We start from the raw sequence: 17196 nt of genomic DNA, 5'->3' as shown, positions 1-17196 counted from the left end.
TCCGCTGGACAGAGGGAGAATCTAGGTCCCACTATCTGCTGCTGTTAACTCCCTTCTGAGGGAACTGCTCTGCCCACAGGCCCCACATATCAGCGCTCAGTCTGGCCACTGATGAATGGACCAAGGGCTCCCACCAAAAGCTAGGTGGAGCCAATCAGATTCCTTTGCTTGAGAACTGCAACTAAGAGAAGGGGAGTTGTCAGTCACTGGTGAGTCCTGATACAGAGCTGGTGAAGCAGCCACTTTGTGCAGGGAAGCAAAGGAGGACTGAAGAGAAACCAAGGGAAAGAGCACAGATGCAAATACGCCAAGGGGATGAGAGCCCGTGAGGCCCAGAGATAAGAAGGGAGAGGCCCCATCACCAGTTCCAGCACTCGGGAGGCCCAGCCTTTCTTGATTTTCCCTCTTTTGGGTCCCTTGTAATCTGCTCACCCCTTCTTTGAACTCACTCCCATGGGTTCCACGTAAGCAGAGTACTTGCTAGAGGAATCTCAGCCCCAAGGAGGTTCGGAGGTACTCCCACTGGGTGAGCTCTCCCCATTTCCACTCACCCCAGCCCTGTCCCAGCTTATGGAAGAGTAGTAGCCCTGAGCACAGTCATACCTTTTATTCACTGTCATTGAAAAACACACACCACACAGCACAGGGTCGAACAGTGAGGACAGTCCCTGCAGGCAGAGCCAGGGGCAGCGCATCTGAAGGGCGTGGGGGTTACACTGGAGAAGGAGCTGGGAGGCTCCCTCTGCCACCCGGCCGCCCACCTCCCCAGGCCCCCACACTCCTGCAGCCTCCACCAAGAAGGAAAGGCCCACCCTAGGAGGCCCTGTCCTGCCCCCACACTCGGAAGCTTTTCAACTGCGGGATTTGAATATTTTTTTTCCCCCAAAAACGATGAATAAAACATGTAAGAAATGTATTCTTGCTTCCACAGTGATCTCTAAAGTCAGCACAAAGCCTCACCCGGGGGGACCTTCAGGGAATATTTGTTGCTTTAATAAATTTTTGTGTAAAAACATTTACTGTGTCGGTTTATGATCCTGCCTAGAAACCCTAATTTATCCTCTTATTCTCTCTTTCCTTTCTTTCTCTGCCCCCCCCCCCACCCCCCAACCTTCTCTCTCTCTCTGCAGCAGGATGAATTTCTACTTCTCGGGACTCTGCCATTGTCAGGAAAATATTTGGTATCTTTGTTTACGGGCTTCCTTTTTCTTAACTTTTGATTTAGAGGTAAGTTATATAATCCCGACCACAGCTCAAAGGACTGAAGTGGCCATCTGAAGTAGCCCTTGCTGATGATTTTGGGAGATAAGAAATAAGAGGCTCATCAATTAGCCCAAAAGGATGAATGAGGACAGAATAAGAAGGCAGATTCTGGGACCTGGCAATTCATTGATCTGCTGCAAGAAGATAGAGATCTTCAAAGGAGAGTTTGGATGTATCAGTGTTTTAGCAGTCTGTATATTTTTGTATCTATGCAAGTCATACTTTAATCTCTGCCAGCCTTGTGCTTTGTGGCAGGTCCCTTCAGCTGGGGCAGGAATGGGAGGCCTGCCTCTCTTCTCACAGCAGGGCTGGTGCTCCACCACAGGAGCTCCCAAGCACGCAGTCTCTGGGACACCCAGAAGAATGTGGGAGCAAGACCCGGCCTGCCTGTGGCTTCTCCCATCGGCAAGATAGTGGTCCCAGTTCTTGGCGTGGCATTATGTGTTCACACTGCTGGGCTGTTTGAGAATCCTTGCTGGGGTATGTCCAGAAGCTTGGAGTGATCAAACACAACCCTCATGGGTAGGACTTGCCCACCAGAAGGGAAAAAACAAAAACGGTTCTCTTAGGAAGGAAGACAGCAGTAAAGACAGCATAAGATGCTTCCAAGGTTCTAAGTCAGAGGCCTCCCAGGACAGCATTAACCCATTAGCAGAGCTGCCCAGAAGCAGAAAATCAAATGCTTGAAAATGTGGAGACTTCACTCAAGCTCCTATTTCTTTTTAGAAGACCACAACCTCGGAAACTTCTTAGCAGGACGCTTGTAAAAAGACTTGGCCTGCTCCACAGTCAACCTTGGTACAACTCAGAGTCAGAGAGATGAGCAGGAAAGAGACTCTGGAGGGAAGAAACCCTCTGAGAGCCTTGGGTTCAAGTCTTGACACTATGCCACTTCCTGATTATCTGCTTTTGTACAAGGGACTCCTCGTCTCTGTGCCTCAGTTTCCATGTCTGCAGAAAGGGAATGAAAATCCCTATTTCCCTAGGCTCTGAGGATAGAATGAGACGGGGTAGATGGCAAGCCTTTGAAAGTCATGGAGTTCTGTGCAATTGGGAATTAGGTTAGATTCACCATTTGGGAGACGGAACCCCACTTTGTAAAAAGCCTTCCACTGGAAGTCTCGGCTGAGCCAAGCTGTTGAGTATTTATGTATCTCTGATGCTGACTGACAGCTCAAGACACACCCCATGGCCAGCTCCTGAGAGCAAGAGAACATCCCTTGAGGCATTACTGGATAAAAAACTGCTGGTTCCTGCCTGAGGATGTGAATTCCCCAGCCTTACCATGTGGCAGGTCATAGGGAGAAGGACAGAAAGAGGGTGGCAACCCAGTGGCCTTGCTATCTCCAAGGGCAGCAAGAAGCAAGGTTCAATAGAGTTTGAGACCAAAGGTCAGCATCCCCAAGAGTTTCCACCTGCAGAGAGGGAGGGCAGGTGAGCACTCAGAAGTCAGAGGCATGCCGCATCTCTTTCCTACAGATCCATCCCCCACCCCCAGGACTCAGCAGTCATCCCCTGCTCCCATCCTGGGCTGACAGCACCTGTGTACTGACTGTTCTCACCAGCGGTTCAAGAGGAAATCAACTCACTGCACATCAAAGCTAATTTCTGATCACGAGTACAGGAGAAAGTAAAGCGAAAGACTTGATGAAGAAGCAAGATTCATTTTCTGGCAGTCAAAGCATGCAGCTGTATAGCTCATGGATCTAAAATCAGGAAGAAGACATTGGAAAGCAAAGCCAGCGCACTAGGAAGATGATGAATTACTCGGCAGATTTAGGATTGGGTGTTAGGAAAAGCCTTTCAAATGCAGCATGCCCTGCACATTTTTAGGCATTTGGTTCATAAATGCAGCCTGGTAGCCTAAACAGAGGCCAGGTGGTCCTATTCTTCCAGCTCCTTCTCTTCCGTAGCAGTGAAAGGACAAGCCCCTCCTTGAAACTAGACCAAATCCAGAAAAGATCTACTAAGATGTGGGAAATACACCTGTCTCATTCTCGGCAAAGCCTGTTTTTTCTGTTTCTGAAGTCAGCACCTAACCAGAGATGTGCACGATAGAGAGTTGCTCATTGAATTGAAAAAGATCATTAAAAAGGAAGCAGCAGAAACTGCTGATGGTGACAGCTCAGGGCTTCGCTTGATAAGAAAAAGTCTTATTTGGTAAATTTCATGGTATTTTCTCTCTTTTTTCTCAGCTCTTCTTTTTCCCTGAATATCAGCATTTTCTATATTCATTTAATCATTTTACAAGAAACCAAGTAATATAAAGTATGTTTTAATATCCTAAACTAATAAAACAACTTTAGCTCTTTTAAAGGGTACTAAAAAAATAAGCATTACATAAATTTCAATTTTTTGTAAAACTTCCACTCACATGCTTCCTAGACTTCCAAACACTGTTCATTTCATCCTCTGTAGCTGCTCTGTGTGACACTGAGCTGAAGGATTTAATAGTTCCTCTTAACCAGCCCGGCCACACTTTCTGCTCAGCTGTGCTCGATATCCCTGGCTGAGGCTCTGACCACTGGAAGTTTGCCTCACTGCCCTATGAGCTTCCAGAGGGCATGATATGTGTCTTGTAAACCACCATATCCTTATCGCCTAGAGCTGCCTGGCATTGGACAGGTGCTCCATAAACATTAGCTGAAGAAAGGACTGAAGAAATGCTCCAAAGGCTGGGGCCAGAGGGGCCAGGTAGAGTCGAGGGAGCAGGGCAGAGACCACCTTTAAGGGATCTGGGTCCTCAGCAAAGGACAGACCCAATTTGGCCCTTTAACTGAGGTCTGTAGGACCAGTCTTAGAAAGCAAAATCCCGAGAAGGATAGAATTTCAAAGCAGAACCTCAGCCCCCCTCCTAAACCCTGCCTCCTGGGGCAAAAGTTAACGCCCCTATGCCCAGTAGGTGTTGGTTCTGGGCCAAGACTGGGGATGGGGCTAGATGACAGGATACCTGAGGAGCTGTCTTTTTTTCCAGGGTGAGGTGGTCCCTCAAGGATCTTGACCGAGGGGAGCAAGGGCTTGGGCAGGAGGGTGGGTGAGCCAGAGAGCGAGCTGGAGTACCCCTCCCCCTGGGGAAGGGCCAGCCACAGAGGTCATTGGGTTGGGAGGTGGCCACACCCCTCCTGGCCAGGGGCCCTGCCCTTCACCAGCCTCTACTTCTGCATGTCACACTGCAGCAGCAGCACGATGGACGGGTCACTCTTGGCTGCCTCCTTGAACTCCTCGAGCGTAATCTGGTCATCTTTATCCTGGTCCATCTTCTTGAAGATCTTGTCCACACGCTGCTGGGGCGTGAGCCCATCCTGGTTCATGCGCATCATGATCACAGTGCCCACCATCTTGTATATAGCCTGGTGGGGGAGGATCAGGGGTGAACGAAGGGGTCTCGGGGGTGGACAGGGAGAACACTGGGAGATGGTGAGGATACCGGAAAGTGCTATATGGTCATTAAGACTGGATATTTAATGAGCATCTCACACTAAACATATCTAAAACCCAACTCTTCACTTCAAACCTGTTTCTCCCCCAGCATTCCCCGTCTCAGTAAATAGCAAATTCATTCTTCTGGTTGTTCAGACCAAAAACTTTGATGCTGTTCCTGACTCTCCTTCTCTCACACCCACATCCAATCCTTCAGCAAATCTCAGCAGCCCTAATTCTGCAATAGGTCCCATATCCAACCACTTCCTACCCCTTCTCCTGCTCCTCCACGGTTGTCGCCTCCGTAGCTCCTGACCGGACTGCTGTGGACCTAACCCGTCTCCCTGCTTCTGCTGCCCTCCTAGCCCCTGGGTATATTCTCCACACAGAGCATAGAGGGAGCCTTCATGGCTTTCCAGCTCACTCAAAATAAGGTCAGAGTCTCTACTCCAGAATATGAGATGCTAAGTGACTGTGCTCCTAGCTACCTAGCTGACCGCCTTCCTAACACTCTCTTCTTGCTCACTCCTCTACTTCCACCCTGGCCTCCCGGCTACTCCTTGAATACTGCAAACACAACGTAACCTCAGGGTCTTTGCATTTATTGCTCCCTATGCACAGAACACTCTTCCCCCAGATATCAAAGTAGTTAGCTCTCTCACCTGACTCAGGTTGCGGCTCACATTTCACCCCATATAAAATTGCCTTTCCTCCATCACTCTCTCCTCTTACTTTGCTTTGCTTACCTTCTTCATAACACTTACTGCCTGACGCAGCATAGTTTTTGGTGTTGTTGCTGTTTTAAAATTTTCTCACTAGCAGCCATATCCTATGAAAGCAGGAACTTTAAACAGTGCCTGGCATGTGGCAGGCACTCAATACATATTTGTTGGAAGAATTAATGAGTTAGGAACTTAGGCTCTGGAGTCAGACTCCCTGGATTTGAATCATGGACCACCGCTTGCACTGTTTCCAGCTCTGTAAAATGGGGTTTCTGATGGTACTACCCCTTAGAGCTATTGGGTAAAGCATTTAGCACAAGGCCTGTTCTACACCGAGCGCCCAATCAATGTTAGGTGGCCACTGGATCCTGGGAGGCGGGATGCGGGGAGAGGTGGGGCGCAGCGAGGAGGCTCCTGAGGATGGTGCTGGAAAGGAGGGTGGGTGGAGAGGGCGACGCCAGAAAAGGGCAGGGCAGCAAAGACAAGGGCGCCTGCTCCAGCCCGCCCCGGCCTCTCGGATCCGCCCCAGCGCACCTCGATGATCTCCAGCATCTCGAGGCGCGTGATGCGCCCGTCGCCGTCCAGGTCGTACATCTCAAACGCCCAGTTGAGTTTCTGCTCGAAGCTGCCGCGGGAGGTGACCGAAAGGGCGCAGATGAACTCCCGGAAGTCGATGGTGCCGTCGCCGTTCTTGTCGAAGGTGCGGAAAGCGTGCTGCGCAAACTTGGAGGCATCGCCGTACGGGAAGAACTGAGGCAGAGACCCGGGGATTGGGACGCAGAGGTAGCGGCATCCTCCCGGCCCGCCCCTTGGGGTGGCCTGGCCCCGCCCCGCCCGGCCGGCCCGCCTCGTGAGGTTGCCCGGCCCCGCCCCGCCCGTCCGGCCGGCCCCCTGGGGTTGCCTGGCCCCGCCCCGCCTGTCCGGCCCGACCCCTGGGGTTGCCTGGCCCCGCCCTTCCCGTCCGGCCCGCCCACCTTGATGTAGAGCTGCTGGAACTCCTCCAGGTTGAGGATGCCGCTGGGGCAGTCCTTTAGGAAGCCCTTGTACCACTGCTTCAGCTCCTGCTCGCTGAACTCGGTGTTCTGAACCAGGTCCTCCAGCACCTCTGGGGCCAGCTTGCTGTTGGTCTTCCCCATGGCGGGGCCTGGGGGACAGGGGGTTCCCTCAACTTGGTCCAGGGCAAGACCCTCACCTCCGCAGCAGTCTCCCAAGTCCCCGGGCACAGGGTTCCCCTTCTCCACAACAGCCCCCTCCCACAACAAACCCCACGTTGCCACAGCCAGGATCCCTCCTTCCACAGCGGGGTGGGTCCCCTTCCTCTCACCACTACCCCCAACGAGCCGTACCTTCCTACAGCTGGGCTCTATCCTTCACCACACCCCTTCCCATAAGAGCTCCTAGCGCCCCTCCCTGCCCCTCTCCCCTAAACGCAAGGGGGGAGTTCCCCTCATTACACTCCCCCATAAAGGGCTCGCTCTCTCCGCAGCAGGGTGCCTTTCTCTCCAGCATCCTGCACCCACAGCAGGCCCCTCCGCTCCCCTCACAGCAGGGTTCCTCTCCTGGCACCTAGGATCTCGAGCCTTCCAGGTCTCAGCTCTCCTTCTCCTCACTGGCTGGGGCTGCGTGCCGCAATCTTCATCCTCTCCTCTCCTGCTGACACCTTCCATAGCTCCCCATGCTCAGAGAATAGAGTCCTAATCCTTTCCTTGCTATTCAGAGCTTCCACACTCAGCCCCCACCCCCTTCTGCAGGCTCCTCTCCCACCAGGAATCCGAGGCAGGTCCTCGTGTGTCCCCCTGGCACCATCCCCCAATCTTCCTCAAGGCCTTTCAGGCCACGCCAGCAGGAAGCTCCTCTCCTTCTTTCCTCTGTACAGATGGAAATCCTAGCTGATAGCATTGATGACCGATTGCATTCTACTTTTCAGTAGTTCATTCCCTGAGCATCTCTTGAGGCTGGCTGTGTGCTAGGCCAGTGTGTGTGTACCAGTGATGGGGATAAAGTAGACACGAGCCAACCTTCAATAACTCATAATTGGGTCACAGAGGTAGATGGCTGATTGTAAGGGGTCTCCAATCCATGCCGAGGAATTTGGCCTTTACCCGTAGGGGACAGAAGCCCCTAAGGTTTTAAAGCGAGGGGTAGGAAGATAGCATTCATTCCACAAACACTTACAGAATGCTGACAATATGTTAGGTCCCGAACTAGGTGCCGGGCACCTAGAGAGAAGGAACGTGTTTTAGAATTTTTCCTTTGGCTACTGTGTACAAGATGACCTGGGGGCAGGTAGAGAGAGCAGAGAGGGGCCTGCTGCATAGCTAAGGTGAGAGATGATGACACTAGCATAGGGGCTGTGGAGAGATGGGGATGGACCGAGACATGTTAGGAGGGGGTATTGGCAGCCCTTGCCGACTGATTAGATGTGGAGACGAGAGGACAGAAGAGTTGAGGCAGGTGCTAAGATTTGGGGCTGAACGGATGATAGTATTGCTGAGAAGCAGGTTTGGGGAGGATGAAGTGTCAGTCCCCAGCTGGAACATGAGCCGCTTGAGTGGCCTGTGCCAGGGGAAGTATGTGAAGAGGGAGGCACAAGTCCTCCCGAGGAAGCCTGGCTGGGACGAGGCCCCACCAGGCCCTGAAGGCTGGGTGGACAATCCTGTCTGGCCTCCATGGGAGGAATGTCCCTCCAGAGCCTGCGTTTCGCAGGATATGTCCTGGGAGGTGACTCTGACCTGCCTAGAGTCTCTTTGGAAGGGGGCAGACTCCAACCCCAGGATAGCCTGTCATGAAGATACTCTGGAAAAGGAAGTCCTCAGGCTGGCGGAAAGAATTCCACTTCCACCCAGGCCACTGTGGCTTTCAATCCTTACTTCTGGGAGTGCCCTGGACAACCAGATCTGAGATTCGTCTGTCCCATGCCCCCTCCCTTGCTGTGTGACCTCAAGCTAGTTACAGGATATCCCTGGGCCTGAGATTCCTCTACTTCTTCCCTGAGGAGGATCAAGGAGCAGTGGGGGTGGCAACATCCTCTCCCACTTACCACCCCCAGAGGATGAGGAATCCTATCTGCCCCCAAGAGAAGCCCTGGAGGGGGAGGCATGCCATCTTCAGGAACCTGGAACTGTGGGATCCAGGTCAGAGTCAAGGATGCCTCTGGAACACCCATGGACAGAAGGAGGCAGGCTCTAACCCCAGCTGCCCCTCTCCAAGTCCAAAGGACACTGAAGACTCAGGGTATAGTCAAGGAAGCTAGAGAACCCAGAGGTGGAGGTGTCTGACAGGGGAGGCAAAGTCTCTTCCGCTCTCTCCTGTGGGATGTTCCTGAGTGTCTGCGTAAGGAGCTGGGTGTGTGGGAGCGTGTGTCAATGTATGTGACTGCCTCATCTGGCAGCACACACAGTCGGTGCGTGCGTGTCTTGGTGTCTGTGTGGCTCTCACCTTCTGCCCCTTTTCTCCTCCTTGCCTGTGTTGCCTTCCCACAGTTCTCTCTCTCCCAGGGCCATACACGTTCCCAGCCCCCATTTGGTCCCAGGCCTCCTCCTTTGTTTCTCCTCATTCCCTCTACTGCCCTTAGATTGGAAAGGCAGAGCTGGCAGTGCCCTTTAAGATCATCTCCTTATTTTAGTGAAAACTGGAACCCAAAGAGAGAAGAAACTGGCTCAGAGCTACACAGCAGGTCAGTGGAAGGTCTCGAAGAGCACCGGGCTGAATCCATGCCACCTGCCTGGACCACTCTCTCCAAACCATGGCTACCCTCCTCTAGTACAGACCTTCAACACTCTTACCTGCCTTCTGGGAAAACCACAGGTCTGATCTCCCTCTTGGCCTCCGTGGGACTGTCTTGCCTGAGCTCCAGGCCATGGTGTCTGATATCCAGGAAACAGCCACCCTTCCAAGTGGCCCACCAGCACCTCTGGCGCAGCACATCTACCACCAGACTCTCCCTCAACCTATGGCGGTCCTTCTCTCTCCATCGCCCCTTCCTTCCCTCCCTTGTCCCGGGGGAAATGTGGTCTTGGTTACCTTCAGTTTTCCCCTCTCTCTTTTCCCTGGGTCCAACTTGCCACCGAGTCTCATTATTCCTTCTTTTGAAGTGCTCGTGGAACCTTCAATATGTCCTCTCTCCCCGTAGTTAGGGCCAGGGGCATGGTGAGGGGGCTGAAATCCAACTGGGACACTACTTGCCAAGCCATGCCCATGGGGCTCAACTGCCTCACGGGGAAGGCCTTTCTTCTGATTCCTCAGTTCCCAGGGAATGTCTTTCCTGGTTTTGCCCAGAAGTTCCATATAGGTTAGAGGTGGCCATGTCCATGGGCCCCCTCAAACTCCAGAATCCTCTAGAATCTGGTGTCAAGGTGTCACCTCCCACTGCTCCCCTCACAACTACACTCTCCTTTCAAGCTGGGCTTCTCACAGCCGGGACCTACCTCACCTATTTGCTTAACTGTGTTCCCCACCCCTAGTATCCTTTCTTCTCTCCCAGGCTGACACAGCTATAGTCAGCCTTCGGGCCTGGCTGAAGCCACTTCCTTATGATCAGCCTCTCCCAGCCTGCAAAGTGGATGGGCAGCAGCATGGGCTCAGCATTTGGTGCATGAGTAGACCCTGTGATGCCGTGGAGTTGAGCCCCACAAGTATGTAGACTCCAGAGCTCTCTGACTCTCACTTGGTGTTCTAGAATTCCAGAATGGAGCCTGAGTGGGAGAGACCTTTGCATTAAACCCTTGCCTGAGCCAGAAAAAGTTCTCCAGGCCTTTTTGTTCAATGGCAAGGAGCTTATCCCCTCCCAATAGGACCCAGTCTGCTTTGGAGCAGCTCAGACAGGGAGAAATGCACTTTTCCCATTGATCCTAAGTTTGCCCTCTTGTAGCTCCCCTACACGGGTTCCCACTCTGCCCTTTGTGGCTGCACAGAACTGCCCTGCAGAGACCTAAAGGCCTCGCCTGGAACACAGTGATGTTCAATGAATGTCTCTTGGTGGATTACACGAGAGGGGTGGAGCCCCCTTCTTCCTCCTTGGAATAGCGTCAGGCTGTTTTGTTTATGTGTTCTGCTATTGCACCCACTTCAGACACCCAAGATCAACTAGAGCCCAGCAGCCTCAAGGCAAAGGCCAGAACCCACTGGGGACATGTTCTGTGGGAGCCGTGGCACTGGCGAACATAGGCAGGCTCCTCTGCTTACCTCCCGAGGGCTGCCTTCCAGCTGTGAAGGAGCTGGCACTGCCCCACACACAAGGCCGCTGCCCCTCTGTACTCAGAGTCTTCTTCCAGAGGGCAGGGCTCAGGGTTGTGGGCTTCAAATGGGGAGGTGGCAGTGAGGATGGAGGGACCAAGGGAGGGAATAATCCCACACCCTCACCCAGCTTCCAGAGGAGCTGGTGCTGAGACAGTTGCCATGGTGACAACAGCTCCCTGGTCAGGAGATTTTCCTCTCTTTCCTCTCCTCCCTTTGCTCTTCTCCAAGCAGTGGCCCTAGCGGCAGCAGTCAGGTCTTCTTCCTCTCTTTCTTAATGAGAGGCAGGGGATGATAAACAAAGGGTGGGCCCTGTTGACCACCTCCACCTTGGAGCTTTCCACGCCATGTGAGTTGGTGGTCTAGGAGGGACTGCTGACAGCTGAGAGGAACCTGGGCCTGGAGAGCATGTGGGAGGGGAGTGGCCTGTATCTGGGCCTGGGTAAGAACCAATATCCCTTTGGTGAGGCCCCAGCCCTCCTCTCTGAAACATCCTACTGGCTCAGAGAAAGAGGCAGGGGGTCCTGTTTTCTTATAATCAGCCATAGAGCCACAGCGTGTCAGTGTTGGAAGGCTGTTCAAGATCATCTCATCCAGTCTACCCTCTGTCCTGCCCCCTTCCCCGTTTCATGAAGGATCAAAGAGGGAAGTGACTTGGCCAAAGTCAACAGCAACTGAGGCAGAGGCAAGATTTGAACACAGCTCTTTAGCCCTCCAGGTTCAGGCCGCCTTAAGGAAAGGAGTGACATAGTCCACATGGAGCTTTGGCACAGTCCCTGTGGAGCAGTGGGAAGACAGGAGGGAGGGAGCACCTGGGCACAGGAAGGTCAGAGAGGGTATGAATTAGAAAGATATTTGATAGGTAGAATGAGAGGACTTTGGCACTTTGGCTGTGGCGGGTGAGGGGACTGGAGGAGGCTGAGACCTTGGCAGCAGCGACTGACAGATATAGGTGGCCTGCTGGGGGTGGGGGATCTCCCTAGTTCATCCAGCCAGGATGAAAGAGGCCACACACGGGGTCTTTGCCCAGCACTGAGATGGTGACAGGGGCTGTTGGGAGGTGGGGGGGAGCTTCTTCCCTCCCCCAGCTATGCCATGAGTGCTGTCAGCTTGAGGAGTGGGAGATGGGGACAGTCTGAGGGGACAGTCTGAGGTAAAAGTGGGCTCTCTGTGGCGGTGGAGGCTGTTTCTGGGAGCAGGGACCTGGATGTGAAGTGCAGTGAGCTGCTGGTGGGGCTGGGTGGCGTGGGAGGGGCTATCTATGGAGGTGGGAGGTTGCCATGCGGCAGGGTGGACTACTCATTTCCAAAGGAGGGAGGGTGATTGGTGCTTCTGTTAGCACCAGCAACACCACACCTCCAGGGGTGTGTGTGTGTGCGTGCGTGCGGTGTGTGTGTGTGTGTGTGTGTCTGTGTTGGGGGTCAGAGGGGTGGTTGTTCTTACTTGAGCTGGGGTTAAGGAGGCAGCTCTGCCTCCTTCCCTAGCACCCGTGGGGCCTGGAATGGGGTGGGGGTCCCCTGGCCAAGGGTGGGCCCTCCAGATGCTGCCGCCTATGTCGGAACCAGGGGTCAGGGAGATGAATCAGAGTGGTCAGGAGACGAGGCTGGGAATGGAGAGTGGAGGGGGAAGGGAAGAGGGCCTCCGCCCGGCCCCACCCACGTTACCTGAGGCCGCTCCCCGGGTCGCTGGATGACTCTGAGCCTCGGCGGACCGCGGGGACCGCGACTGGCTGGCGAGCTGGCGGCCAGGCTTTCCAAGGTCTGCGCCGGAGCCGCCTCCCAGCTGTTGTATCACTGTGTCTCTCCGAGGCGACGCGATTTGCATAAGCCCTGCCTCATCCCGAGCAGATTGGGCGTTGATTGGCTCCGCTGGCGCGGAGTGGCAGGCGCGGTTCCAGGTGGGAACCGGGCGGCCAGCGAGGCCCGGCTGCGGGAGCGCGCCCCGCCCGTCCGCGCTGACCTTCCCGGAGTCGCCAGGAAGGGGGATGGCTCTAGCCCCATGTGTACCCCGCCCTGATGCGCAGACCCCCGGCCACAGTCTGGGGTGAAGAGTGTCGGCGATTGCAGTGGATTCTCAAAAACAACTGCACGGTTGCTATGGAAACAAGAGAGCCACAGCCGAGTCTCTAAGCCTTCTCTTCCTGGGCCCCAGCGGGGGTGGGGATGGAAGAGGGGATGAGTCACAAGATGCGACCCCCTCCATAGCCCACCCGAAATTGGAGGAGGGCGACGAAGAGCTGCCGAGAATCCGAGTGGGGGAGGGAAGAGATGGAGTGGTCAGCAACCCACGCGTTCGCATCACCCCCACGTCCCCCAACACACCCTCCTGCTGTTGGAACAGAGAGCAGGGCGTGTGGGCGCGGAGAGCGCAGCGCGGATGGCGAAGTGCCCAACCTCTAATTAGCCCCACGCTAGCCGTGGGCCCCCTACAGCCCCTAATTCCCATCCCTCCCCAGGCAGATCTTCCTTATTTCTCATAGACCCCTAAGAGACGTCTCGGGATCGCGCCAGAAGGCTCCCTCCGCCAACCCCACGGACCCCTCCATTCCCCACCCTCTCGTCTTCTCGTCCCGTAGACGGAGCCGGTCCCCAGCCGCCGCCAGTCTCCTGCCTCGGATGTTGACACAAACCGAAGGCGGTTTACACAGAGCGGGTCTGGAAGGTTTCAGAGCCCCGGGAACACCTCCTCCCCGCACTTGGGGTTCTCCCCAAAGCCCGGCCCTGCCGCTCCGGCTGGGCTGACGGCTGAGAGCTCCCGACCCAAGGCGATGGGAAGGAACACTTTTACTCCAAACTGGGGGCGAAAGGGGAGCAGATAGCCTCCAGCTGGGCCACGTGCGGGGGAGGGACTTCGAGGCATCTGTCAAAAGTGGGGCGGGGCGTCTGGGGATTGGTCGAATGGGAGCGGGGATGCTGAAGAGCGGCAGGGGAAAGAGGCGGGGCTTCTGCTGAGGGAGGAACGGTGGAGCTGGGCGGGGCGACAGGGGATGAAGACCGGTCTCCCAAGGGTAGAGGCGAGGCTTCTCTCGCCGGTCCCAGAAACTCCCCGGCCCGGCTCACTGAGGAGGAAGAAGTGGAGGCCTCTCTTTTTCTTTAGGAACGGTCCCTTTCCCCTTTGAGGCTGTTTTGCTTTCTCATTCTCCTGGTTGCAGGCGATGTCTTGTCTCTGGGGCCCTAGCAGGATGAGAGCAGTGCCTGGGGCTCCAGTTGGCAGGCATATCCCTGGCCTCTTTGGTTGGTGACTCACGAGGAACAGGTGTTTGAAAGCCCTCACTTCCCAGCACCTTCCCTGCTCTGGGCCCTGGGGGACCCACTCACAGACAACCATTGTCCAAGGCATGAGGAAGTGGAGAGAGGCAGCATGACATGCGGGAAGTGGTATCTGAAACTCTAAAAGGAAGTCCCATTTTTGCCAATGACATCATATATGACCACGGGCAAGACCCTTCTCTCTCTGGCCCTCTCAGTCTGTAAAATGTGGCAGCTGGTACAGGAGGCCCAGGGGAACAGGGGAGGAATTTCAACTCGCAGAGTGAAGAAAGACTGCCACCCTGGACAGAATTATGTGGGCATGAACCTGACTGCCCACTACACCTGTGAGCTCCTCCACAATAGCTAACATATGTTGAGAGCTTACCTTGTGCCAGACACTATTCTAACACTTTCTATGTATCACCTAATTTATTCCTGATAAGAACTCTATGAGGCGGGTACTATTATTCCTCTCATTTGGCAGATGAGGAAACGGAGGCCGAGAACAGTCAAATGACTAGCCCAAGTTCACATGGCTAGGAAAGCTGCATAGCTGGGATTTGAACCCAAGCTCCAGACCCCACACTCATAGCCAGGACACACTACTGCCTCTCTTTAAGATCCTTCAAGTCCTTAGGGAGGGACCTTGGATTGGAATATTCTTTTCAGATTCCCCAAGGCATTAGAAAGGCAAAGCCTAGCCTCCTGGAAACATCTTCTCTGTGTCTAGGCGAACAAGACATGGGATTCCAACAGGAGCAGTAGAGCTGGTAGTGTGAACACCAGGGAAGCTCTCCTGAAATGCAGGGGGGCTGGTGTGTGGCTTCTCCTGACTTCTCCATCCCTGGCCCTGCAATCAAGCATGGGAGCCAGGAGTCCCAGGTGAGCAGGGAAAAGAAGATGGGGGGCAGCTGGTGAAGCAGGACGTATTGGTCCTGCTCTGCCTCTTTCAACCGGACAGAACCACCCATGCAGCCTTGCCCGTGCATCACCTGGGGGCCTGTGACTGTTCCTGAACTGCCAGTCATAATGCTTCTTCACCTGCTCGTGGTACTTGAGACCCTGATCTTGATCCCGCCTCTGCTCTTTAGGTTTGGTGTGTAAAGCAATGACAGCTGATGTTGACTGAGTTGCTTCACTATGTACCAGACTCTCTGCCAAGTCCTTTATCTGCATCTCATCATTTAATCCCAGAAATGGCCACTGCCAGGGTGATATTAAAAATAGCTAACAAACTGTTCAGGCACGAATTACCAATCAGAATGGATGCTGCCTTACTGCTAGATCAAGGACTTAGTAGTCCTGTCTCTGTTCTGCTGAGAGTTGACACTTTAGTTATTGGATTAAGAGGAAAAGGTAGGGAGATGGGGGCCCAAGGGCTACTGCTGTCTATTTACCAATCAATTTGGAAGAATTTTGATGTTTTAACAACCAGTTCAGCTGTACCAATGCACAGGGACTGAATTTCAGCCCTGGTATCTTTACTGATTTCCTGGCAGTGGATGGAGGCTCAGAGAGGTTAGGCAACTTGCCCATTGTAACACAGCCCATTAGTGACAGAGTTGGGATTCCAACCTAGGTCTGACACCAGAGCCCACACTTTTAACCCTTGACTGACCTGTGTTCCTGGGAAGGGGTTGTGTTTGGAACAGAGTTGGGGTTTCCGCTGTTCTGCTGTCAAAGGCTGAGCCAGAGGAATGAGGTTTAAGTTCTGGAGCTTTGTCATGGCCTTGCTATTCTCAGGCTTGGAGCTTGGCAACACCTGTTCCACATTTTTGAAGGAGTGGGCCCTGCAGAAAAAGGAGGGAAGAGCTGGCTGCAGGGAAGAAGGAACAGTGTGGTTGTGCAGAATGCCCCAAAAGGAGGCAGGGAGGGAATGGAGCCCAGCAGGGTCCAGTGAGGGCAGAGGGCTGCAGGCAGTGGCTGCCTCAGTTTGCTTCACCAAAGCGTGGCATTCCTCCCCATGCTGGTCTCTAACAGTGCCTTCAGGATGGAGAATGCCTTCCTGCCTCCCTGGCTTTCCTCAGCCTTGGCTAGTGCAGCCTGGTGACAGCTGGAATTCCCCCAGGTCCTAGATATTTCACAGTCTTCTTTGTGTCTGAGAAAGAGTGACATCATCAGCTTTGGGCTCCTTTCTTTTTCTATTGGCTAAGCAGGATTTTTTTTAAAAAATTTCCAAAATAGAAACCTATTACCTTTTTATTTTTTCTTGTTAATACATGGTGGCTAAAAAACTGATACAGAGGGAGTGGAAGTCCCCATAAGTCTTCCCTTGAGCATTACCTGCAGGGGACCTTGTGTTTTCACCTGCCCTGTTTTCATTCCCCTTCTGCTGGAAAAGCCCTATAGTGCCGTGGGGTAAGTGCCCAGACTCTGGAGCCAGGCTGACTGGGTTTGCATCCCACCTCTACCACTTACCAGCTGTGTGACCACAGGCAAGTTACTTTATCTCTGTGTAGCAATTTCCTCATCTGTAACATACGGATAATAGTAACCATATGTATTCCAAAAGGCTCTTCTGAGGATTAAAATGAGTTAATATATGCAAAGTGCTTGAAACAGATTTTGCTTTGGAGAATTACCCAGCCCCGATTGTGTACAGTCTTGGTGGGACTATCAAATCCAGGTCTCCTGCTTCCCATGGACAAGGTTGGGCGTGAGACTCCAGTAAATGGACTCTCTTGCTCTCTCTCCCAAGCTAATCTGAATCTTGAGTATGGTAGATGGTTAGCACCGGTTTATCCCAGGGCAATGCTCTGATGATGCTGTCCATTCCTTCCTGCTACCTGAATCCCCGGGGACCACTCTGGCTTCTGTCTTTTCCAAGGCCTTTTCTGCTTTTCTCTTGGTTCTGTGAGCCACTTCACACCCCTCCCCTAAATTTCTTTCTTCTTCTTCTCCTTCTTCTTCCTCTTCCTCTTCTTCCTCCCCTTCTTCTTCTTCCTTTTAACATGAGTTACCTAGAGGTGATTGCTGTTTGTTTGCAGAAAACACAGATGAGTTTGGCATATTTCTCTATCAGTTATGACTCTTGGTTGCAAGCGACAGAAAATCCAGCCCATGATGGGTTAAACAAAAAGAGGATGTAGTGGCTGCAGTGAGGGCCAACCCCAGGAGTAGACTGGACTTTGGAGGGGGCTGGATTCGGAGGCTTGAACAGCATGATTAATATCTGACTTCTTTCCAGCGCTTGGCTTTGCTCTCCTGTGTGGACTTCATTCTTGGGATCTACATGAAAGCAAGATATCTGCCAGCGTCTCTAGGCCAACATACTCTGTGGTCGGAGTCCCACAGAAAAGAAGAGA

The 17196-nt window shown here is 53.5% G+C and overlaps 1 protein-coding gene across 1 annotated transcript; it reads right to left on the bottom strand.

Moving 5' to 3' along the window:
• Positions 1-592: 592 nt before the first annotated feature.
• HPCAL4 (hippocalcin like 4) lies at positions 593-13430 on the bottom strand. Its single transcript, XM_008539980.2, has 4 exons — positions 12305-13430; positions 6380-6549; positions 5940-6155; positions 593-4613 (listed from the first exon to the last, which is right to left on the bottom strand). Exons 1-4 carry the CDS (start codon positions 12462-12464, stop codon positions 4416-4418), a joined length of 744 nt encoding a protein of 247 aa, XP_008538202.2. The 5' UTR covers positions 12465-13430; the 3' UTR covers positions 593-4415.
• Positions 13431-17196: the final 3766 nt, after the last annotated feature.

The sequence above is a fragment of the Equus przewalskii genome, chromosome 2 (assembly GCF_037783145.1).
Source record: "Equus przewalskii isolate Varuska chromosome 2, EquPr2, whole genome shotgun sequence".
Taxonomy (NCBI): domain Eukaryota; kingdom Metazoa; phylum Chordata; class Mammalia; order Perissodactyla; family Equidae; genus Equus; species Equus przewalskii.
This window is presented reverse-complemented; position numbering and strand designations above follow the sequence as displayed.

Coding starts and splice junctions, on each gene's coding strand:
- HPCAL4 (XM_008539980.2), bottom strand. CDS start 12,464: ATGCAAATCGCGTCGCCTCGGAGAGACACAGTGATACAACAGCTGGGA. Junction 6,550..12,304: donor GACCCGGGGAGCGGCCTCAG/GTAACGTGGGTG, acceptor CCTGTCCCCCAG/GCCCCGCCATGGGGAAGACC. Junction 6,156..6,379: donor TCCAGCAGCTCTACATCAAG/GTGGGCGGGCCG, acceptor TCTCTGCCTCAG/TTCTTCCCGTACGGCGATGC.